This window comes from Gracilinanus agilis, chromosome 2 (genome assembly GCF_016433145.1).
Source record: "Gracilinanus agilis isolate LMUSP501 chromosome 2, AgileGrace, whole genome shotgun sequence".
Taxonomy (NCBI): Eukaryota; Metazoa; Chordata; class Mammalia; order Didelphimorphia; family Didelphidae; genus Gracilinanus; species Gracilinanus agilis.
The window spans coordinates 601,521,830-601,547,578 of NC_058131.1; the positions used below are offsets into that span (position 1 = coordinate 601,521,830).

Genomic DNA, 25,749 nt, shown 5'->3' on the forward strand with positions numbered 1-25,749 from the left:
ATGTGGTAGGTAGCTATACAAAAGATGATTATAATACATATAGGAAGCCATGTTAAAATGTATAGAGGGCTTAGTTTTCTTAAGAAACCATTCTGATTTACTGTTGGGGAGAGAGATAGCATAGGGAGAATACCTATAGAGACTTGTGACAAAGAATTAAAAAAAAAAAAGGAAAAGTGCTTCTATACAGAATTGGAGGAAAATATTGTTGGAAAAAAAAAAGGAAAAGCAGTTCAACAAAATCAGCTAATAAATCAATAGTATCTGACAGTAGGTGCATTTTTCTCCAATGATAATCCCTTACTTCTGCAAAAAAGAAAGGGAGGTGCATTTTTTCAAATCTCCTCTGGGACCACACTTTGTCATTAAAATTATACAACATTCAGTTTCGTGTTCTTTCAGCACAATAATAATACACTATTATATTGGCATACCACCATTTGTTTGGGTATTCATTTCTCAGTTGGTGGGTATCTACTTTGTTTCAAGTCAATCATTGCCACAAAAGAAAATGCTATTATCAATATTTTGGTGTTTATGGGACCACTGTTTCTGTCTTTGACTTCTGTTAGGCTATATGTATAGTAGTAGATTCTCTGGGTTAAAGAGTTTCAACATTTTAGTTGCCTTTTTTTTAAAAGGACAATTCCAAATTACTTTCCAGAATTGTTGGGCCAAACCACAGATCTAATTCCAACAAAGACACCAACAGTGTATTAAAGAACCTGTTGTTCCATAGCATCTCTAGCGTTATTTCTAGCTTTTGTCATTGTTTGCCCATTTGCTGGGTGTGAAGTGAAACCTCAGAGTCTTCTTGTGCCTTTCTCTTATTAGTGATTTGGAACAATCTTTCAAATGGCTGTTGGTATTTATATTTCTTTTGAGAACTGTTGGTTCACATCCTTTGACCACTTACCTGTTTAAGAATATTACTTGGCTGTATATATTCAGATTATTTCCATGGGCAAGTCATATACTCTCTCTAAGCCTCAGTTACCCCTTCTATTAAATAAGGAAAACAATGCCTGCCATACTCTACCTCAAGGGGTCATTATTAGAATCAGATGAGATAATCTTTAAGCGAAATGCTTTGTAAACTTTAAGAACCTCTCTTATCGTTGGCTATTATTCTGGATAAAGGGGAGTTTACAATAAGGGAATTTCCTTTTCTTCCCTTTATCAACTCATTTTTATTGTGGGACCTTTCTGGAGGCTAAATTGTGAGTTACCCCTGTGATCAGAATGACTTAATTTCCATGAATTGATTGATGTGGTGCTTTTTTAAGTCCTTATAAATGTTGTCTCCAGTTTAGACAATGTTGCTTGATTTGGCAGGTCCATTTTTTTTTTCTTTTTGCTGCTTAGTGAAATCTTGGCACGGGACTTTGTGGGCTGTTTCTTCAAAGCTTTGGATCGACTTCAAGAAATCTGGGACTTGATTGGGATTCCAGAGAACCAAAGGCTTCAGAGGTTTGAAAATGTCACACAGCATGTCCAAGTGAGTGGAGCCACAATCTTCTTTGTGGCCTCAAGGCTCTGAATTCACATCTGCTGACAATGGGCACATATCTCCAATTTGGCCTTTGTGAAATTGTTAACATTAAGACATCATGGAGGGGAGCAGTGAGGTGACTCATTGGCAGCTAGGTGGCTCAGCCAGGCCTAGAGATGTAGGTCCTAGGTTCAAATGTGGCCTCAGACACTCCTAGCTGTGTGACCCTGGGCAACTTACTAAACCCCCCTTGCCCATCCTTTACTGTTCTTCTGCCTTGGAACCAAAACACAGTATTGATTCTAAGGTGGAAGGTGAGGGTTAAAAAAAAAAGATGTCATGTGCTTTGTCTGTTGTAGGGGTCATCTGTTCTTGAAATACTATGAAATTGGTTTTTTCCCTTTTTTCTTTTAAACCCCTCCCCACTTTAGTGATCCATGGACTGATTCTATTTTGCTTTAGAAACTCTTAGACATGATGATTGAAGAGGAAGAAAGCCTGAAAGAAAGACTACTAAAAAGAATTGAGTCATATCGAGAAGAACTGAACATTCTATTCAAAGAGTTAAAATTGGAACCATTTCTGGTAAATCTTATACTAAATGCAGCCTCTTGGAATTTAGTTACCAGCACTTGATGCAGAGGACCAAGACCAGGCCCCCAAAATCTAAAGTCATAGCCCTGTCAGATGTATTTTCTGAGATTCAGGTCTACTTTTCCATCTGCTTGCTAGACATAACCACTGGGAGCAAAACCAGGACTGTAGGGCTATGGCAAAGAGGATGACACTTCTACACAGCCATTGATCTTCGTTACAGGGAAGGGACAATTGCCCTGTACCACCACTCACTTGGTGTTCCCCGGCCTGCCAGCTACATTTTCTCTTTCCCTGGGAGCACCACTGGGGAGGTAAGAGGAAGATACAAAATCTTAATTCCAAGAGAGGCCTCTGAGAAATGGTTCCCCTTCTTTTGGAGGTCTGGTTAGATACTTTCCCTTTCCCTTATTTTTCTAGAAAGCAAGCCTCCTTCCAACAATGCCCCTCTTTGGTCCTTTAAGCCCTCCCTGGTGAAGAGTTCTAAAATGATCATTGGGTATTGTGTTGGTAGTATTGTAGTCAGTTTTATATTGCAGTAAGTGGTTGGCTCCAGTGGCCTTGTGTCTACTGCACATGTCATTCCCCACTCTTCTGCCCAGGGACTGGGCCTACATCTCCTGCCACTTAGCCAGCGTCAACTACTCTATTCCTGTGCTGGGACAGGACAAGTGCTGTGATGGGGACCTGAGCTCTTCTGCCCTATGCTAGGGCAGAGTATTACTATAGGCTTGCATCTTTGGGACCTCCCATCTCTGGGCCTGCCTCTCAACCCACTGAACTACCTAACTACCTCCAGGTACAGTTCTTTAGGAATTTAGGAGTATACTCACTTTAGTCTTTCCTTGCCAATGGAAAGTTATTTTTTTAATATCCCAGAAGTGGAAGGCACCTCACAGTAAGCACATAAGGTCTCTAGAAGGATCTAGAGATGCAGCTAATTTATTCAATAGTTAGAGGACTTGACTTGAAGTCAAGAAGAACTGAATCTCTAAACGATCACTCTAATGCAAATATCAATAATATAGAAATAGGTTTTGATCAATGACACACGTAAAACCCAGTGGAATTGAGCATTGGCTACAGGAGGGGAGGGAAAAACATGAATCATGTAACCATGGAAAAATTTTCTTAATCAATTAAATAAAATTTAAAAAAAAGAGTCACTTAATATCTTAAAAAAAAAAAAAAAAGAACTGAATCAAAATCATGCCTCAAATCCTAGCTGTGTGACCCTGGGCAAAACTGCCTTAATGTCTATCTACATATTTTTTCAACTATAAAATAGAGATAATACCTACCTGCCAATGTTGTTATGAAGGTAAAATGAGATGTTTGTAAAGTGCTCTGCAAACTTAACTTAAAATGTTATAGAAATATTAGCTATTATTATTATTATTATTATTACTATTATTATTGTCACCAAAATCATCAGCAGAAATATTGCTAGTCTGGGTTTACCTTCCTCTCAGAGCATTCACTGCCCATTCTCCTGTTTCAAAAAGCTTTTTAGGAGTCCTGCATGACTGTGCCAATTATTCTTGACTTTACCTGCCTAAGGTCAGAATCCCTGGTAGTTTTAGGTTCAATATTAGAACAAAATTTAGCCAGAGAAATTTACTTAACCGTATCAGAAGGATGTCCAGCAGAGATAGGCATTAAGATCATCACCAGTTTGATTCAACTGAGAGAATGTAGGATTTAAAACAATGTTCAATACTCAAATCAGTGATTCCCAAAGTGGGCGCCACCGCCCCCTGGTGGGTGCTGCAGTGATCCAGGGAGGTGATGATGGCCACAGGTGCATTTGGGGGTGGTGAATAACTGTAAGGGGGCAGTGATAGTATGTGTCAGGGGGCGCTAAGTAATATTTTTTCTGGAAAGGGGGTAAAGTTTGGGAACCACTGCTCCAAGTATTATATTTTATTAAGTTTATTAATAATCTCTTGAAATAAAGGAATAAAAAGGAAATAGAAGTATAAAAACATAATTAACCAAAATAAAACCACATGAATAAATTCTCTCACTTCTCCCAAAAAGCCTGCTTCAGCCAGCCCCCCCCATCACAGGAAGAGAGAGTGAGAGGCAGGACTACACAAAACTTATATTCTCCCAATGGCAGCATGTAATGTGAGAAGGAAAGTGGGGTGCTGGGAATTGTAGTTCTGGGGTTCAGATTCCAATTATACAAGAAACTTTCTTAGATTCTTTCTGGGGCTATTTCTGATTACCAGGAAGTGATGACACATTAGTCCCCTGAGCCAACAAAGTGGTACAGATGGCTGGAGTACCTTCTTAGAGAAAACTTTTAAAAGAAAAATTAGCCCAACTTACATGGAAGCAGATATTGATCCAGCCATAGCTACCTTTTGCAAGAGGTTTTTCCTGGCTCCCAACCAGCTATTCCACCCTTCCCCTCTAAAATTACCTTTTATCTCCTTGTTACCTATCTCGATCTACCTATTTATATATATGTTGCCTTCCCTATTAGAATGGAAGATTCTTGAGAGTAGAGTCTGTTTTTGCTTTTTCTTTGTTTCCTCAGTGCTTAGCATAATGTCTGGCACATAGTAAGTTCTTAGTAAATAATTACTGATTGCTTCATATTCTTATGGTATAGTCAGTCAGGGGTGTGCCAATCAGCTGGGAAACATGAAGTTTTTAGCTTGGAAAAAAAGATCAAAACTGGGGTTCGATTGAGCTGTTTTTAAAAAAACAAAAAAAAATAAGATGAGGAATAACTGGGAAGAATAAAAGGATATGGCAAAGATATAAATAACTTGTTGGATAAAGATTAAGCCAGAAAAACAAAGGTGTTTTTTTTTTTAATAACCCTTACCTTCTAAGTATCAATACTAAATATTGGTTCCAAGGCAGAAGAGCAGTAAGGACTGGGCAATTGAAGTTAAGTGATTTACCAACGGTCACACAGCTAGGAAGTGTCTGAAGCCAAATTTGAACCCAGGACCTCCCATTTCTAACCACTGAGCTACCTAACTGCCCCCCCCAAAGCCAGAGGTTTTAAATTACTATCATCCCTAAAGGAGATCACTTATAAACTAAACGAATCACCCTAGAAACTAACCAAAACCAAGCTTCTTGACCTTGGCTAGTTTCACTTAAAACTAGTAGAATTACAGATGTTACAAAAACATTCTATGATGCTCTGATATATCCACATTGTTTATTTTTTAAAATAAGGAACCTCACAGGATTTTCGCCCCACATCTGGTCCCTGTTGTTGAGGACACAAATGAGTCGAATTGAGGGTTTCTGTCACCTGCCCTTCCTTTATGTACTCTGACATAGTTGTTTTTAGTGCTTTAGCTCTGACACATTGCTATTTGGCACAGGAAGGAGAGGACACTACTATCTTGAAGCTAGAGAAGTCTCTTCGAACACAGGTAGAAGAGATGAAAAGACAGAAAGAAGAAAGGCTACAAGAACAGAAACGACTCCAAGAACAAGATCAAAAATTGTGTGAGATTCTTTGTATGCTACCATACAGCCTTGACAACAATTCGGTACCCAGCATGGAGGAGCTGAACCAGTTCAGAAATCACCTGGAAGCTCTGGCAGAAACCAAGGTAGAGTTGATTGTTGACCTTCTTCCTGTGTGTTTCATTCACTTCTGGGGTGCCATATGACTGACCTCTTTGGTTTTACAGGCCAGCCGATGGGAGGTGTTTATCAGCACAAAGAAGCAGATTATACTCTGTATGAAAGATTTGGATCATATCCCAGAAACAGATTTTGAGAGAGATGTGGTATGTGAGGCTGAAGAGAACTTTTGTCTGTCATCAGAGAACATGACAGCCCTGAAGAATCTACTTTTACAGGTATGCTGATCCAAGTTCAAGTAATTATTAACTTGATTATAGAATTTTGGAAGGTGACTGCGGCCAGAGCCTGGAGAATTTTTGCTTTGTTCCTGGACGTTGGGTTTATTGGATGTAGCCTAGTAGTTTCGCGATAACTTTAAAACCTCCAGTTTTCTTTCTTTTCTTGCCATATGCAAAAGTAGCAAGCTTTTCATCAAGATAGTAACAATAATGTAGCTAAATAAAAACCAAGATAATAATTCCCATCACTATTGTTCTTTAAGGTTCGCAAATTGATTTTCTCACAAAAACCCTGTGCACATCCAAAGTTGGTGTAAATGCTGATACATAGGAATAGTCAATGTTAGAGGAGACATAACCATTTTGAAAAAAAATTTGGAAAAAAAAATTTGACCAATGTTTATTATACCCTTTAGCCCAGAGATACTGCTGCTAGGTATATATTCCAAGGAGGTCAATGAATTTTTACAAAGGGCTCCATATCTACCAATTTATTTTTCTTTCTTTTTTTTAAATTTTTTAAACCCTAATATCTTATATATATATATCCTTCTATATTAATTTTATTTGTTATAGGGCTAGGCAATGGGGGTTAAGTGACTTGCCCAGGGTCACACAGCTAGGAAGTGTCTGAGGCCAGATTTGAACCTAGGACTTCCCATCTCTAGGCCTGGCTCTCAATCCACTGAGCCATCTAGCTGCCCCCCTACCAATTTATTTTTAGTAGAACTTTTTGATTTTTTACATTTATTTTTAAAAAATTGAATTCCAGGGGAGTAACTAGAGATGAGAGGTCCTGGGTTCAAAGGTGACCTCAGATACTTCCTTGCTGTGTGATCCTGGACAAGTCACTAAATCCCAACTGTTTAGCCCTTACCACTCTTCTGCCTTGGAACTAATACTTACTATTGATCTTAAGACTAAAGATAAGGGTTAAAAAAAATCGAGTTCCAAATTCTTTTCCTCCCTCCCATCCCTCCCCAACCCATTGAGAAGGAAAACAATTTGATATCAGTTATAGATGTGAAGTCATGCAAAACATATTTCCATTTTAGCCATGTTAGCAAGAACTTTCTGCAATAGTAGAGAACTAGAAAGAAAGTAGATAGCAATGGGGAATAGCTAAATAGATTGTTATAAAAATATAATTGAATACATTGTAATACATGATGAATAGAAACAATTTAATAAGAATTTAGAGAATCATGGGAAGATTTACATCAGTGATTCCCAAAGTGGGCGCCACTGCCCCCTGGTGGATGCTGCAGCGATCCAGGGAAGCAGTGATGGCCACAGGTGCATTTATCTTTCCTATTCATTGCTATTGAAATTTTTAAAAAAAATTAATTTCCAGGGGGCTAAGTAATATTTTTTCTGGAAAGGGGGCGGTAGGCCAAAAAAGTTTGGGAACCACTGATTTATATGAACTATTGATGCAAAGTAAAGTAAGGAGAACCAAGAAAACCATATCCAGGGACTGCAGTCATGTAAGTGGGAAGAATAAAAACAATACTGAAAGCAAAGTAAGTATTGTATGAAGCTCCTTCCCAAAGAAGAGATGAGAAAATGCACTTCCCTTTCTTCTTTGCAGAGGTGAGGGACTGAAGGTGTGGAGCATTACATATCCTGTCAAGCCATTAATAGGATCATAGCAGCATAGATCTAGAGGTGGAAGGAACATCAAAAGCCATCTGGTTCAAGCTTTTCATTTTACAGAGAATAAATTGGGTTGGGTCTATACCCAAAGTCACTTAGGCAATAAGGAGAAGAGTTGGGATTTCAGTTCTTTCATTTCAAGTTCAGAATACTTTTTAACATACCCCTTTTCATTTAGTTTTGTAGAAATTCTTTTTCCTCCTTTTCTTTTTATATATTTTTTGTTATACTGTTGTGTTTGGAGTTCGATCTTACTCCAAAAGAATTTCTCACTTGAGCTCTGTTCATCTGAGGCAAAACTTTTATTGGGGTTATTGGGGAGAAGTGGCTTGAGCTGGTGGAAGTGGTGCCCATTGCTTCTTTTCAGGAGTGGAGTGGCCTTTCCCAGGAGAAGTGGGAGATAGAATCTTTATAGAGAAAAAGTCAAGGGCCCTCTGCCCCTGCCCTTAGGCTAGGCTTGAGGAGATGGAGGGGTGCCCTTGGGTAGCTCTACACAGGTGCAAACTAGTGGAATTTCCTCTGATGGTTGTTCTTTGGAGAGAGCCAGGTGTCCCCATAAGTACCCCTGGCTCTTAGACAAGGGCTCAGACTGATATCATTTGGTGCTCAGGGGTCCCAGCTCCCATAAGCACCCTTGACCTTGGATATATGCAAGTTCCTGGATTGGGGTCTAGTCTGATGTCATTTGATACCTGACTCAGGGGTCCCAGCCCCATCAGTAGGAAATGGTTTTCCAGGTAGGGAATAGAAGAAGGATATACTAAAAAAATGATATATGACAAAAGTATCAATAAGTTAAAAATTCTCATTTGATGCAAACCACTTTTTTAGCTGTAAGTCTAAATTCATGAAATTTGTTTGATTCGTAATATGTAAACTATATGTGTGGGGTTGAAATTTTTTATATTCAATTATTTTATTCTAAACTTCACAAAAGACCAAGAGAATGGAAATTTTCATATACAAAACAGAACAAAAAAGAGGATCATATGTAACACCATTAATCTCTATTATCATAAATTCAAGATGTTACTTTCAAAACTGTCTTGCATGTTTGTCTTTTTCTGAATTTCCTTCTGTTTTCTTCTTCACATTTAAAAAATGCTTCAGTGATCTTCTTTTTCCTTGTTTCCTTTTTATTTTTTTTTTGAGGTCATATGATTACTGGTTCTCTTTTGTCCCTCTTCCCCCAAGGATAAAAAGAAAAACACAGTTCTTGGAACAGATAGGCATAGTCCAGGAAAACAAATTCACACATTTTCCATATTCAAAAAATCTATTTCATTTTGGACTTTGAGCACATCACTTCTGGGACAATATTTCATCATAAATGTCTGGAGTCATGACAAACCATTTTATTGATGTATTCTTAATAAGTTCTTAATAAGATGGGTAGCATGTTTCTTTATCATAAGTTCTTTGGACTTTTACCTTGTAAAAATAGTACTAAGGGGCAGCTGGGTAGCTGAGTGGATTGAGAGTCAGGCCTAGAGACTGGAGGTCCTAGGTTCAAATCTGGCCTCAGACACTTCCCAGCTGTGTGACCCTGGGCAAGTCACTTGACCCCCATTGCCCACCCTTACCACTCTTCCACCTAGGAGCCCAATATACAGAAGTTAAGGGTTAAAAAAATTTTTTTTAAATAGTACTAGATGCTTTCGATGATTACTAATTTTACTACTAGTCTGTTCCCTTACCCTATAGCCCCACAGGTGACATGATAGCAGGCTTTTTGTCTGAAAACCTTATGAAAACCCAGGACTGAGCATTCATTTATCCTACTGCTTTTCCAGAGTATCATCAAGAATGCTGCTTAATGGGATGGTGGAGTTGGGGAGGCTATACATGATTATATTGGTGCTATTCTTTGTGTATACTGTCCTATGTCATATATGATTATAAGTATCAGTAAATCATTCTAACTCACCCTATTCTTGCTGAGTGCCATTCACTGAAATTTTGACCTAAATTTGCATGACGTGAATTCATTTGTGACTTGTTCAGTTTCTTTTTCTGAAACTGGGCTTAAACAATTTTTCTATTTCTTATTCTACTAATATGAGTATTTATTGCAAACATTCATATATTTCAATTAAACTGTCAAGTTTTATTGACATATAATTGGACAAAATCCCTTCTAATAATTTTCTTTAGTTCTTAATTTGTTGCTAATTTTTATTTTTCATTTTTTTGATACTGGAAAATTGGTTTTCCTTTTTATTCTTTTTTAACTTAGCCAATAGTTCATTTTAACTTTTTCCATATAAAATAACTTCTAGTTTTACTTATCAGGTCAGTATTTTTTCTTTCTTTCAAATTTTTAATCTTATATTTGATTTTCATAATTTCTACTTTGTTGTTTAGTTGCAATTACATTTTTTATTGGTATAATTTTTTTTACTTGTATGCCCAATCATTGATCTGTTCTTTCCCTTTTTCGTTGATGAAAATGTGATAGACACAGAAATTTTTTCCTTAGGATTACTTTGGCTGAATCTAAAAGTTTTGATGTCTCATTGCTGTCATTTTTTAAAATGAAATTCTCTATTATTTATGTGATTTCTCTGACCCACCAATTCTTTAAGATTACATTATTTTGGCTTTAAGTAATTCTTAATTCTTTCTTCAAAAGCCCTTTAGTGAATATAATTTTATTGCATTGTGGTTGGTAAATAATGTATTCAGTATTTTTGCTTCCCTGTATTTGTTTTTAAGGTTTTTATGTCCTTTGAATATTGTGTTTGTAAAGGAGCCACAGAGTACTTAGAAATATGTATGGTCCTTTCTGTTCCCATTCAGTAATCACTAGAGCTCTATCATGGGTTACTTTTTCTAAAATTTTGTTCAGTTCCTTAATATTTATGGTTTATTTTTGGTTAGAGATGTTTAGGTCTCAAAGGAATTCCTCAAGATCCTCACTGTTAGAGTTTTGCTGTCTAGTTCTTCCTATAAATTGATTAACTTTTCTAAAGTTGAAGCATTTAGCTTCCATATCATTTGTTACAAATATTAAGCATTGATGTTAGTTATCTTTAGTACATTTAGGCATAATATGGTGTTTACATTATTTTACTCAATACTTTAAAAAAACCCTGTTGTCTTGTCTGAGATTATGATTGCCACCTTTCATTTTTTTTTAGTTCTAAAGCATAATACATTTTTCCCTAGACATTATTTAACCATGTTGGGATATTTCTGTTTCAAGTGTATCTCTTTTAACTAATATTCTTGGATTCTCCTATCCTCCATTTTATGAGAGTTCACTAGTTCTTGATTGTTATCATGGTTATGATTGTTAACTGTATTTCACTCCATCCTGTTTTCTTACACTTTTTCTCTCTCCTACCCCTCTTTATTAAGAAGATGGTAGTGAGAGATAAGAATGTTCAGCATGAACAAACTATACTTGTTATAATCTACTTTTATTCTGTTGTTGTTCTTCTCTTCCCCTCACCTGGTCCTCAATCATAGGCTCTGATCTTTTTTTTTCCTTTTATCCCCCTTCAGATCCATTCTCTAGAGTTTTTTTTGTTTGTTTGTTTCTTTTTTACATAGGACTTATTCCTCCCTGAATCTATCCTTATTCTTTAATTCCTATCTCCTATTGGGCATTCAACTCACCTTTGTCCAATTTATTTGTAGCCTGTTCTCCCATCCCTTTTCCTCCTCATTTGCATAGTTTAAAAAATATAGAGAAGGGAGCAGATGAAAATTCAGTAGGGGATTCAGACAGGCAAGAACCATCTTGTACTCTCATGTTAAATGTAATACATACTTTTAAAAAATAATCTATATGTAGTAGAGATACAAAATTCCATATGTATAATTACTCTTTTACTGTTCTTTATTCATGGAAATAGCCATGTTTGTCAAAATCATCTTAAGAAAGAAAATTTCTTTTTCAAACACATACTGGAATTTTTCCCAGGCACCAGTCAACTTACTAATATTTTGAAGACTTTTTTTTTGGAGGGTAAACTGAGAAATCTCCTGATTTCCAATTTCATAATATTTCTCCAGTTCACTGATTTTCAGAGATCAGGAATGATGAATTAGCTGTTACATTCACTAGTTTTTTCAGATTGTATTGTAGTTTGTCTGAGCCTCCTTACTTAAAAATATAATAAACCCTTATCTTCTGTCTTAGAATCAATACTAGTATCATTTCCAAGGTGGATGGGAGGTAAGGACTAGGAAATTGGGGTAAGCGACTTGACTTTAAACTTCCTGAAGGCAGCTAGAGATTCTCTTAGCATGACCTCAATTATATTCATTTTCAATTCCCTGTCAACCACATATTTTTACTGGCTCTTGCTAGGTGCATTGGATCTTTGGATAAGAGTACATCATTCCTTTCATTTAAGCTTTGGTCCAGAAATCCTAATTCTATTCTCAGACTTCTTCAACAGCTCAGTTCCAAAATTCACCTGTTCTAAAGCTTTTTCTTCCATTAGTAGCAATGATGAAACTCTCCTAAGGCTTTCATTTCCTTGCATAGTCCTTCATAATCACTGCCATTCTTCTCGAGATGATTTGTCCTTATGAACTGCCAGAAGAAGACAATGGTAGTAATGCTAGTTTATATTTATATATTTTAATTTAAAATTAATAGAGCACTTAAGAAATTTCCTGAGAAAACCAAGGAAGAGGTTAAGTGACTTCCCCAGAGTCACAAAGCTAATGTTGGAGGTAGAATTTGAACCCAAATCTTTGTGATTCTAATACATTAACCACAGCCACAATGCTTCTATGTAGTATGTTCAATATACCTGTCAGGTTGACATATCTTGGTGTATCCCTCAGTAGGGAGTCCCACTAACCACAATTCTGCTTTTCTTCTTCCTCTGACTAGTAATGAATTCCCCTTCTGCAATTCTACATCATTATTCCTTTAGAACAGAACATGAGAAGCCATTCCTTCTTGAGAGGGTCCAGCTCCTTTCTCCTTTCTCCTTTCCCCAGAGATGCTGAACTTTTTACTGCTTTGCCAATGGTTATCTCCCCATAAAACAACTAGTTTTCTTAATTAAAAAAAATCATACTCAATCATATATTTTCAAAATATTCCAACAGAAAATAGATGATGAAATTTATCTTTTTCCCTCACTGTGTCACATTTTTCCATCTTTCAGCATCCACACATAGGTTAAGCCTCCCTTATTTCTCTTCCCATGTTTATTCTCTTTTGTCATTAATTAATTAATTAATCAGTTTGGTTCTGTGTTTATTTATTTATAAAACCCTTATCTTCTGACTTAGGATCAATACTGTGGATTAGTTCCGAGACAGAAGAGGGGTAAGGGCTATGCAGTGGGGGTTAAGTGACTTGCCCAGGGTCACACAGCTGGGAAGTATCTGAGCCCAGATTTGAATCTAGGACCTCCCATCTCTAGGTCTGGTTCTCAACCCACTGAGCCACTCAGCTGCACCCCAACTTTTATTCTCTTTTGAAGCACATTTTTCCATAAATATCTCATTCATCCTGACAATTTACAATATAAGCTCCTTGAGAATAGGGATTGTTTTATTCTTTGCTTTTGAATTATTCCTTACCTATAGTTGGTGCTCAAAAACTGCTTGCTGACTAAATGGAGAGAGGTATTCTGTTAGCCCTTTTACCCTGTGCATATGTACGTGGCACTGACAGATAAACACAAATGTGTTTTCTTCAGGTTATTACGCAAAATCTTCTGCGTTCTTCAAACCTATGGGAAGGGGGAACCCCAGCTGTCTTTTGTTCATTTAATGAACTCATGATGAATGGTTGTTTGCCTCTACCCATTCCTAACCTATGAGCTCCTAAATAAACTTTATCTATAGAACTCTTTTTCACCAGCTTGCTCAGCTGTCTTGAATCCTGGTTAATATATTTCTGTTAAAGCCCTAATACAAATAGAAGCAGGACTGAGCTATTGTCAAAAAGGCCTTACACAGGAATTCCATTTCTAGGCAATTTTCGCCTCTTTGCTATTCCAGACCATGTTGCCTGTACTCCGACATCTTCCTCACCCCACTTCCCACTGGAATCTGGTCTCTCTGATGCTGAGTTTTTGCCACATCTTTCCTGCAATCACGGAGTTATCAGACCTTCCATCCATATCCAAATCATGCTTCTAGGCATGGATTTCTCCCCCTTCTACCTCCTTTTAAGGGATCATCTTCCCACATTAGAATGTAAGCATTTTGAGGGCAGTGACTGTCTTGCTTGTATTTGTATCCCCAGTACTTGGCACAGCACCTGGTGCATAGTAGGCACTTTTTTTTTCATTAATTCATTCTTTTTTAAAAAGTCACTTAGATTTCAGACATCCATTCTTGTCCTCTACCCTGTTGCTTCAACATCTTCAGTTATTTCTCTTTAGAAATGAGGTACTTTGCTTTGATTAAGAACTCATTTTCTTTGTTGCAGCTAGAAATGGAAAAAGCTGAGAATGAAGCTGTGTGCGAAGGGCTACGCTCTCAAATCTGTAAACTCTGGGACTCGTTACAGGTGTCTACCCAGGAGAGAGAAGCCCTGGCCGGTTTTATGACTGGGTCAAAGGACAAGATCAGAAAAGCGGTAAGAAATTATAATAGGCCAGAGATGGGCAACTTTTCTATCCTGGTATGTCAAAGTTTTGATTCTTTTCATTAGTGCATGGCGGAAAGAAGAGAATGCTAGTTGTTAGCTAGCCACTCTGACTTGTGACACATTTTTTTGCACTGGGAAATGGGGTGCCATGCCAGGCATTATCTTTAGTGTATGTATCATATATTGTCAACTCCTGTAACAGAAAAGACTGTTTTTCCATCACTTTTTGACTAGAAGACCACAATTCTATTTCCATGGCTTTCTAACTTTTGGTTACTCTTTTCTGAAAGGTACTTCAGAGCTTCCACTTTGTGAAAGACTTAGAGAACTAATAACCCTCTTTTATAGATTTACTCTTGGAAACCATCTTGAAATAGACTTTTGAGTCAATGAGTATTTTGAATTATGATCTAACTTTTTATTGCCAGTATTTTTTTTATTTCATGTTTATTTTATTGCCATTCTTTTTTTCCAATTATGTAAAGATATTATACCAATTACATGTAATAATAATTTTCCATATAAGTTTTCTGAGATTATAAGATCCAAATTGTCTGTCTCCTTCCCTTCCTTCCCCATCCCCATAGATAGTAAGCAATTTGATTTGGGTTATGCATGTATTATCATGGAAAACGTATTTCCATATTGTTCATTGTTGTAAGAGAATAGTGATATAAAACCAAAAACTCAAATAAACTAAAGGAAAAAACTGGTTGGTTTGATCTGCATTCCAACTCCAACTTTTTTTTCTCAAGGCAGATAGTATTCTTTGTCATAATTTCTTCAGAATTGTCCCAGGTCATTGTGTTACTGAGAGTAGCTAAGTCTTTCATAGTTGATCATCGTACAATATTGCTCTTACTGCATACAGTGATCTCCTGGTTCTGCTTATTTCATTCTGCATCAGTTTATGTAGGTCTTTCCAGTTCTTTCTGAAATCATCCTGTTCATCATTTCTTACTGCACAATAATATTCCATCCCCATCATATACCACAATTGTTCAGCCATTCCATTGATGGACATCCCTTTAATTTCCAGTTCTTTGTCACCTCAAAAAGAGCTGCTATAAATATTTTTTTTACAAGTAGGTCCTCTCCCCGCTTTTTCAAAGATCTCTTTGTGATATAAAACCTAGTTGTGGTATTTCTGAATTAAAGTGTATGCATTGGTTTTTAGCCCTTTGGGCATAGCTCCAAACTGTTCTCCAGAATGGTTGGATCAGTTCACAACTCCAACAGCAATGCATTAGTGTCCCAATTTTGCCACATCCCCACCAACATTTATCACTTTCCTTTATAGTCATACTAGCCAATCTGATAGATGTGAGGTGGTACCTCAGAGTTGTTTTAATTTGCATTTCTCTAATCAAGAGTGATTTAGAACACATTTTAATATGATTATTGAGAGCTTTGATTTCTTCATCTGAAAACTGCTTACTCACATCCTTTAGCCATTTGTCATTTGGGGAATTATTGCCAATATTCTTGACCGTTAGTTGAAACCCTGAAAACTTGGTAGATGACCAAATGAAATCAAACTCTAATCTGAGGCTTGACTAAACAGAAAAATGGCATAAAACTAATGTTAAGATTGTTCTAGAGAAAAAGGAGAGGGGCACTAAGTAGGCACAGAGGACAGAGTGCCAGAAGACTTGAGTTCAAATTTGTCCTCAGACACATGTCCTACCTGTGTGACTCTGGGCAACCCCTCACTGCCTAGCCCTTGCTGCTCTTCTACCTTAAAATTGATACTAAGATAGAAAGAGGGTTATTTTTTTTAAAGTTACTTTTTGGACACTTTTCCCTTTTGTAGTTACAGTCAGAAGTGGATCGGTTGGAGGAACTGAAGATTCAGAACATGAAGAAAGTAATTGAAGCCATCAGGGCGGAGCTGGTACTATATTGGGAAAAATGCTTTTACAGCCAGGAACAGAAGGAAGCCTTTACCTATTACTATGACAGTTAGTATGGAGACTCTCAATATAGACTTGCCTGCTTACTACTGAATTTCTACAAGACAGGTTTCCTGACAAGAAGAAAATAAACTTGAAAAAGAATTAATGTCAGATTATCTTTTTTCTGGCTACTCAGTATACATTAGTTTTGTTGTACAGATGACAGTTTTGCAAGGCTTCTGGAAGTGATCTGCAGTTTGTCTTGTTTGAAGCATTTCTTCTTCAGAGAGCTCTCAGGAGTAGGAAACTTTTCCCTCTTGAATCTCTTTAATATAGCTGACCACCTGGGATGAAGCTCTTAGAATACACTCAAGCATCTATGCTTGTCAAGTATCTGAATTCCTACTGTGCTGAATTTTTGAGTCAGGGGATGCAAAAGAAGTTTAGAAAGCTTGGGTCCTACCCTTAGGAAGCTTATATTTTCATTTTCATTTCATATTTTCATTCAATTATAATATTTTGTAACTTCGTAAGAGATGGTTGACATAAAAATGATAGATATTAGGAAACACCCAGTCACTAGAAGGCAGTGTGTAATTATGTAAAAAGTAATGATACAATTAAATGCTAGATAAACAGTAAATAAGATGAAATTGCAAGGGGAAACTGGAACTAGGAGGTAGAATTTGACCTGGCCTTAAAGGATGAGTAATATTTCAATAGACCAAAAGGGTAGGATAGATACAGTATGAGTAAAGGCATAGAGGTTAGAATGAACATAGCATTTTCTACTTAGGGAGGGATTAGAGAGAAAGGCAAGGCTGTGTCATGTTCTTAACTTTTGTGCCTTAGACCCCTTTGGCAATCTGAAATCTATGGACCCCTAGTCAGAAAAATGTTTTAAGTGTGTAAAATAAAACACATAGGATTACAAAGGAAATCAATTGTATTTAAATCTGTGTATATTTAAATACAATTTTATATAAATTATATATATATATATATATATATATATATATATATATATATATATATAAACAAGTTTATAGGTTCCAGGTTAAGAATTTTTGGTCCTAGAAGGATGAATGAAAGGATATGGATATTACTGTGTGGGTGGAGAACTATCAAAAATTCTTGAATCATATGATGATTATAGTGTTTTATTAAGATTAAGTTTGAGGGGACAGCTGGGTAGCTCAGTGGATTGAGATCCAGGTCTAGAGATGGGAGGTCTTAGGTTCAAATTTGATCTCAGATACTTCCTAGCTGTGTGACCCTGGGCAAGTCACTTAACCCCCATTGCCTAGCCCTTACCGCTCTTCTGCCTTGGAACCAATACACAGTATTGATTCTAAGGTGAAAGGTGTAACATGGAAAATGGCAGGGTGGAATTCCTGCAAGATACAGGGTCAAGCCTAAACCCAGAATTCCAGGGGACCCCCCCTGGAGAACTCTGGGGGAGGGGCTTGACCCTGTATCTTGCAGGAATTCCACCCTACCATTTTCCATGTTACAAAGGTAAGGGTTAAAAAAAAAAAAAGATTAATTCAGGGCCAGATTGTGCACTGTCTTAAGCACTGGGGAAATAAAGAAAGACAAAAAAGCAGTCTTTGCCCTCAAAGAGTTCATAGCCGATGGAAGACACAACATGCAAGCATTATGTATAAGCAAGATCTATACAGGACAAATTGGAGGTCATCTCAGGGAAGGCTAGTGCATTAAGAGGAAAGGCTTCTCGTAGAAGGCGAGGTTTTAGTTGAGATCCAAAAGAAACCAGAACCACGAGATAGAGATGAGGAGTGAGAGACAGCCAGTAAAAATGCCCAGTGTCCGGAGATGGAGTATCTTGAGCGAGGGTCCGCAAGGAGAACAGTGTCACTGGATCATAGATTACATGGAGGAGAATGAGGTGCAATAAAACTGGAAAGGTAGGTAGGAGCCAGATCCGGAAGGGTTTTCAAAGCCAAACAGCAGCTGTTATATTTGATCCCGAAGGTCATTGTGGCTTTATTGAATTTTCGTGAATAGGTAGACTTGCTCTTTAGGAAGATCACTTGGTTACTTGAGTGGAGGATAGACTGTAGTGGGGAAAAGACTTGAGATGGGAGCACTAGAAGCCTATTGCAGTAATCTAGGTGGGAGGGGATGAGGGCTTCCCGTAGGGTATTGGCAGTGCCAGAGGTGGGAGTGTACATGAGAGATGTTGTGAAGGTAGAATTGATAAGATTTGGTGGCATATGGGATATTGGGAGATGAGAGAGTGATGAGTCATGGGCTGGGCAACTGCGAGGCTGGTGGCAACCTGGAATCATCCTTCCAGTTACCAGGAGGAGACATGGGCATGATAGTAGACATGAGGGAAGCACAGAGTAAATAAGGAGAGATTAAAGATTGGTGAGAAAGTAGGGATGAGAGAGGCTGGATAAGATAGGATGGAACAGATCAAGAGAGGCTATGATTATCCAGAGGCTGGGACAAGAAAAAGACTGTAGATGATTCAGTATATTTGGGGAAATGGGGGATTTTGCTATGTTGGGAACAGGAAAGACTAGCAACTAGGCTACATAAGTTTAGAAGAATTTTAAAATTTGACTCCATTATTACCCTCACACAGAGGACTACACAGAGGTCTTGCTCCAGCTCCATGATGCAGAAATTGTGCAGTTGAAACAATACTATGAGATGCACAAAGAAATCTTTGAAGGTGTTCAGAAGTGGCAAGAGAACTGGAGGCTTTTCTTGGAATTTGAGGTACTTTTTCAAAGGAAGGGAGGTAGGGAAAGGCCAGAAAAGTGTAACAAATTGCCCTGAACATAATTGCTTACCCCCATTCCCTTGGTGCAACAAGATTTCTGAAACCTGGCTTTGCCCTCTGAGTCTTCTCATTACCACAAGCCATGTCTTTCGGACTTCTCATAAACCTGCTTCAGGATCAGTTCTAGTTGGGAATACTTTGGATTCCTTTTACTTAGTTGTTAGTGAAGGGAAGGAATATCAATAATCCTTCTTGGTCCTAATTTCTGGCTCCAGGAGGGTATGGGTTTTATGGCATTAAAGGACTTTCAAGAACTAAATCTTCCTTCTGTGCTTGAATTTATTAGTTAAATAGTAGCTCTAATTAAAGTATATTGTCTCCACAGAGAAAAGCTTCAGATCCAAGTCGATTTATGAACCGTGGTGGAAAACTCTTGAAGGAAGAAAAGCAACGAGCCAAGCTCCAAAAAACACTCTCTAAGGTAGATCCTGCTTTTTGGAGTGCTCCTCATGTTTTGCTTGCAAGATACTTCATCTTAAAAAATATATCTTTGGTAAAAAACAGAACCAGGAAAACAACACATCAATTACAACAATGTAAAATAGAGAGAACAAAATCTTGAAGCTGAATGCTGCTTAATGATAATGACCAAAATTGACCTGGAAGAAAAAATAAGAAAAATGTCCCTTAGCATCCCTCTCTTCTTTGTAGAGGTGGAGTCTTTGGGTGCAGAAGATATCATATGCTCTCATTCTCTGTTGATGTCTTGCTTAGTTTTACTGAACTGCTTTTATTCCCCCCCTCATTTTATTCTTTGTTATAAGGGGTGACTCAGTGGAGAGAGAAGAATGAGATACATTCATAAATAAAGGTGATTAAAAATGTTATTCTTTTAAATTTTCTGCCAAAGAATGAGTCCTCCTATGTTAATTCCTCTGAGCAGGTAAAATACTACCTGATACCTCTCTCAGGAAGGCCATCCTTAGTAGAGTTGTCCATTGGGTAACAAGGGATGGAACTTTCTCACTGTTGTCTATTAATTAATAATTCTTATGAGGACCTCCTGCCATTGAGACTTGGGTTTTGCTGAAAGCCATAGCATCAAGAATGTCCAAAGGAGAACATTTTTAGAAGGAATGCCTGTGCTCTATTTCCCTTTCCTTCAACAGCAAGTGTCTTCTCAATAAGCCAGGGTTTTGTTTCCTGATGATCAGTTTTATACATATTCTGTCTTAATCTCATGTTTTGCTTCAAGTCATCAACATCCTGAAGTAGCACAATCGGCCTCAAATGAAAGAAGTCACCTCTGAGAACAGCAAGATTAATGAGAGTGATAGCTAATTATTGATAGTAGGCTTTCCTTTTTTTAATTACTTCAGTTGGAAGAGGAGTTGAAAGCACAGACTGAAATATGGGAAAAGGAACATTCCAAGGCATTTGTGGTATATGGCCAGAAATTCACAGAATATATATCGGAACAGTGGGAGATGTTTCATTTGAAGAAAGAGAAAGAAAAGCAGGATCGAGTAAGTAAAAAACAAACAGGAAAAACTACCGTGAGCTCTTTGAGCAGCATATCTCTGCTAAGTTGTACAGATGGGGAGAGCACCCTTTCCTTCCATTTTGTGAGTGCTATAAACTATGAACTAGCTTTCCACCTCTGCCTTCCTACTCCCATCATGCTTTAATATTGTGCTTCCATTTCCATGACAATTCTCACAGCAGCTAAAGAAAAACCAGCAAACAGGAGCAGAGATGTTATATAGCAGCAGATTCAAAACACCCAGCAAGAAACAAGGACCTAACAGATCAGGCAAAGCTCACAAGGTAAAAAAGTTCTATCTTGTGTAATAATTAAAATTATGAGGCTGATAGTAGCTTAATAAGTTTATTAAATCAAAGTAATAGGAGTAGTAAAGAGAGGGGAAAGTAAGAAAAAGGTAGAGAGATATTTAGCTTTCTAATCTATTGGCTGCCATGATGGACCAGTGGCTAACTCCGACAAGAGTTCCTTCTGTTCTCTGTGATCCAGCCAGAAGACTCTAAAGAACCACTTGGTCTCCACTTATAAGCTCTTTTCTCCACCCACTAACTCTCACACTTCACATCTCAGGAACCAACCATTGTTTCTTAATTTGCCTGGGACACCCAGGGGATTGTAGAATCAGTTTCCTATCTCATTGGTTCCTTGGTTCTTTAACTTCCTTTTTCAAAGGGCTTATCTAATCCTGAATTTATTCAGTGATTTTTGACCTCCAGGTCACTGAGAGATGACATTAAAAAAAGCAACATCATGTAGAGAGAAATTTGCTTCCAACACTTGTTAAAAAAATAGACTCATAGCTATCAGATTTCTGTCCTCAAAGATAGGTGATGATAATGATGTTCATCATCTCAGCTGAGCCTGTCCCAAGATTTAGACCTGAGACTGGAACTGATCATGAATCACCAAAAAAAAATGTTTTCCATTTATACCTTTGAGTTAAAATTCAAACAATTGTGTTAGCAGCTGCCAAAATGTAACACTGTTCTACCTTCTTCAAAAACCTTTACAAGTATCAGTGTCTTTAAGTTCCAGTAAGTAAGGATAGTACGGGGGCAGCACAGTGGAGAGAGCATCAGGCCTGGAGATGGGAGGTTCTGGGTTTAAATCTGATCTCAAACACTTTCTAGCCATGTCATCCTAGGCAAGTCACTTAACTCTGATTACCTAGCTTTTGTCACTTTTCTATCTTAGAATCAAGAAAGCAGCCATTTCCCAATTTGATAAATGGTAAAAAGATATGAACAGTTAGTTTTTGGATGAAGAAACCAAATCTATTGATTAATATGAAAAAATGCTCTAAATCACTATTGATTAGAGAAATGCAAATCAAAACAACTCTGAGATATCATCTCATAACTATCAAATTGGCTAAAATGACAAATGTTGGAGGGATGTGGAAAAATGGGGATACTAATACACTGCTGGTGGAACTGTGAAGTCATCCAACCATTTTGGAAAGCAATCTGGAATTATGCCCAGAGTTATAAAACTATGTATATGCTGTCTGACCCAGCAGTATTAGATTTAGTCCCTAAGGTGATCAGGGAAAAAAGGAAAACCACTTATTCATTCTAAAATATATAGAGCATCTCTATTTGTATGGCAAAGAACTGGAAATTGAGGGGATACCCATCATTTGGGAAATGGCTAAACAAACTGTGGCATATGGCTATGATAGAATGTTACTACTGAACCATAAGAGATGATGGGGCAGGTTAATTTTTTAAAAACATGGAAAGACCTACCTGACATTATGAAGACTGAAATAAGCAGAACCAAGAGAACAATACATACAGAAACAGAGATATTGTCTGAAGAATGCTCATGTTTATTTACTTCCAGAGAAAGAATTGATAAATACAAACAAGCAAGACATTATTTTATATATACATATATCTTGTTATCAAATGATGCCTTCTTCAATGTGAGGAGGTGGGGAAGAGAGGGATACTTGGGAATTTTATTCTAACAAATTAATTAATTTTAAAAATTAGCAGATAAAAGTTTTAGAAAAAAAAAAGTGAGGGTATGATAGTAAAAGAACTCTTTTATCAACACAAGTTTAATGCTCTCTAGTTTCCAAAGCAAAATGTAAGGTGTTTTTTATTGATTTATTTAAAAACCCTTACCTTCTGTCTTAGAATCAATACTGGGTATTGGTTCTAAGGCAGAAGAGTGATAAAGGCTAGGCAATGGGGGTTAAATGACTTGCCCTGTGTAACAATAAAAAGAGCCAGTAAATGAATGTTTGATGGAGGGGAGATAGAGAAAGTCTGTTGGTGAGTCTCTCTTCCAGCTCTCCCCTGGGGCTGAATATACCCTGGGAGACTTTAAGGGGGTGTCACCCCGAAACTGGGTGACCTGGATGGTTATGCTGCCCCACAGGAGTTGGGGGCGAGGCTTCCCTGTAAGATGAGGTATGTGGTGCCCCAATCTGATTCTGAATAAGGACGGGGTTCACAAAAACCTCCCCAAATCAGTTAAATTCACAGCGGGTGGTCCGGCTTCAAGATGGAGGCAGCCAGACCAAGCTGTGGTTCCTCTTTCCCTCGTTGTCTCTCAGGCACTCTGGAATGCTATCTGACTGATGAATGGCTTTTATTATCACAATTCAGGAATTGGGGAAAGAGGTGAAAGGCAGAGGGATTTGGGGGTGCCCTCTTCTCCCTCTGTTTCTATTTCTATTTCCTATTTCTATCCTTTTCTATAATTGTAAGTTAGACCGGAAAGGGTTTCTCAGCAAGGTTGGGTAATGGGTGAAGGAGACTAAGAAATTGCTCCCAAAATGGTGTCCAAAAACTTAGCTGACTCGATGAATGAAGTCTCGATGGGTGAGATGTGATGGAATGGCTTTTATCAGGGAATCAGGGTTTCAGTTTCCACTAGAAGATCCTCAGGAAGCCCTCAGGACTAGAGCTGAGCTGGGATGTCCTCCTCCTCTCTCTTCCCAGTCCTCCACCCAAAAACCTTTCCTCTCTCCTCCTCCTTGAAGAAATTCCCAGAATTCTCTCTGTCTTAACTGTCAGCAACTGTCTCTGGCTCCTTTTGTACCATCCCCCTTGGAAAAATCCCATCCTTACACCAGGGTCACACAGCTAGGAAGTGTCTGAGGTCAGATTTGAACCCTGGACCTCCCATCTCTGGATCTGACTCTTAATCCACTGAGCCATCCAGCTGCCTCTTTTATTTATTTTTAAAAGAGGTTAGGGGAAGCTGGGTAGCTCAGTGGAGTGAGAGTCAGGCCTAGAGACAGGAGGTCCTAGGTTCAAACCCGGCCTCAGCCACTTCCCAGCTGTGTGACCCTGAGCAAGTCACTTGACCCCCATTGCCCACCCTTACCAGTCTTCCACCTATGAGACAATACACCAAAGTACAAGGGTTAAAAAAAAAAAAAGAGGTTAAAGACATGTCCTTATTAAAACTCCTTACTTCCAAAATTTAGATAACACTTTATACCCATTTCCAATCTAGAGTTCACTTTTTTGGGGAATGGAGAACTTTAGTAAATTTTAGTTATTTTCCTTTAAGAGTTTTGGGTGAGCAAAAAGTTGTGGTTTTCATAGCTATAACTATACCTAGGTCATGATTTCACTGAAATGGCCCATTTTCAGACAAATACATGCTATTGTATTTTTTTTTTAATTAAAAAAATTTTTTTAAAACCCTCACCTTCCATCCTGGCGTCAATACTGTGTACTGGCTCTAAGGCAGAAGAGTGGTAAGGGTAGGCAATGGGGTCAAGTGACTTGCCCAGGGTCACACAGCTGGGAAGTGTCTGAGGCCAGCTTTGAACCTAGGACCTCCCGTCTCTAGGCCTGGCTCTCAATCCACTGAGCTACCCAGCTGCCCCCGCTATTGTATTTTAAAAAGGTTTTTCTAAGTCTTTTTTTGCCCCAGTTAGGGTACCTGGATAGGCACATGTTTAGGGAAATAGAGGAAAGCCATTTTCTTTTTTATCAGTATTAATTTGCTTCTAGGGAAAATGTGTTTTTTAAATAACCTGCATATAGAATTGAATATATGACTTAATAATTAGACCATATCAGAAATGGGACATGAACTTGGCCAAGTCTTCCTGGCTCCAAGGCCAACTCTATCCATGACACCATGTTATATGGCTTAGGCAAGTCATTTCTTAGTGTTCTAGGCAACTCTCTAAGAATAAGTAGCAGAGAAGACATCAAGTTACACTAGTAGGACTTCCCTTTATCAATGATTTTATAAGAGACCTTGACAGAGTCATTGTAGAAAGTGTTTACTTTGCCTAGAAGCCACATTCTGTAATCTATAAGGTAAATAAACTTTTAAGGCTCAGCAAGAATTGTTTTCTAGGGTCCCCCAGAGTTGGTGCCTTAACAGCTATTGTCATGAACTATTTTAAGCATACCTATATAAGAAATGGGATCTTTTTCCCATCTAAAATTCTAATGAATTTAAAAATACACAGTCACAATTTCTATTCATGAGTTTTTAAAAGCAGAGAACTATGTACAGGCCAGTTCAAATCTGGAAATACCCCAAAAGCAAGTTTGTTCTAAAGCATTCAGAAGAAAAGTCAAGTAAATGTTTTTAGACTACACGTATTCCAGACAGCTTGCTTTTAGCAGAAAACAAGATCTTATTTTTCTTTTAAGGCAAGATGCTCTTTGAGAATAGAAGATGAGATGGTGACCACTTTTGAAAACTTTCAGCATTAAGGGGCAGCTATTAGGCACAATGGATAGAGGGTCAGGCCTGCAGTTTGGAGGACCAGCTGTGTAACACGGGGAAAGTCACTTCGCCCCTATTGTCCTTACCCTTTTGGCTGAGAGTTGTTACTAGGGCAGAAAGTAAGGGCTTAAAAACAAAATTGGCATCAGAAAGGATGTGAATGCAGCAGGGCTCACCTCCCTTTTGCTTTCCTTACTCCAAGACTATCCCCTTCCATTTCTCCACAGTGTCAGCTTTTTAAAGACTTCACAGGCTTGGCACAATCTCTTTCCGCCTCATACATTCCCTTGTTCTCTTGTCCTCTTGGACTCTCTGGGCGCCTAATGGGGCTTTCTGTGACTCTCACAGGACACTCTATCTCCCATCTCAGTGCACTGGTCGTACCTCAGGTGTTGCATGCATTCCCTCCTCAGTTTTGCCCTAGAGAATCCCCTTTCAATCACCACGTTCTATGGGAAGCCCTTCTGAGGTCCTCTTATAATTATTTGTATTTATTCTCTTTGTATATATTCTGTACAGGGATGGGAACTGAGCCTAGGATTATCAAGGATACAGCCAACTTCTTCCAGTGCAAGTGGGCATTTCTCTCAACTTGTAGCAGGTTTGCCTGGAAGACTAAGAGCTTGTGACTTGCCCAGAATGGGTTAGAGACAGGCCTTGGGGCTAAGAAAACCTGGCTATCTCCCCT

The 25,749-nt window shown here is 38.0% G+C and overlaps 1 protein-coding gene across 1 annotated transcript; it reads left to right on the forward strand.

Moving 5' to 3' along the window:
• On the forward strand, positions 1-20,876 carry LOC123234213 (protein regulator of cytokinesis 1-like). Its single transcript, XM_044660145.1, has 12 exons — positions 1-5; positions 1,336-1,498; positions 1,955-2,077; positions 5,440-5,673; positions 5,755-5,925; positions 13,994-14,143; positions 15,969-16,116; positions 18,665-18,801; positions 19,191-19,286; positions 20,260-20,331; positions 20,528-20,632; positions 20,838-20,876. The coding sequence occupies exons 1-12, from the start codon at positions 1-3 to the stop codon at positions 20,874-20,876; spliced, it is 1,443 nt and encodes a 480-aa protein (XP_044516080.1).
• The last annotated feature ends 4,873 nt before the right edge of the window (positions 20,877-25,749 follow it).

What these genes read in the sequence shown, in the direction of transcription:
- LOC123234213 (XM_044660145.1), top strand. An exon ending in ATGTCACACAGCATGTCCAA is followed by an intron (nt 1,499 to 1,954) that starts GTGAGTGGAGCC and finishes ATTTTGCTTTAG; the next exon opens with AAACTCTTAGACATGATGAT. An exon ending in CTTTACCTATTACTATGACA is followed by an intron (nt 16,117 to 18,664) that starts GTTAGTATGGAG and finishes ACCCTCACACAG; the next exon opens with AGGACTACACAGAGGTCTTG.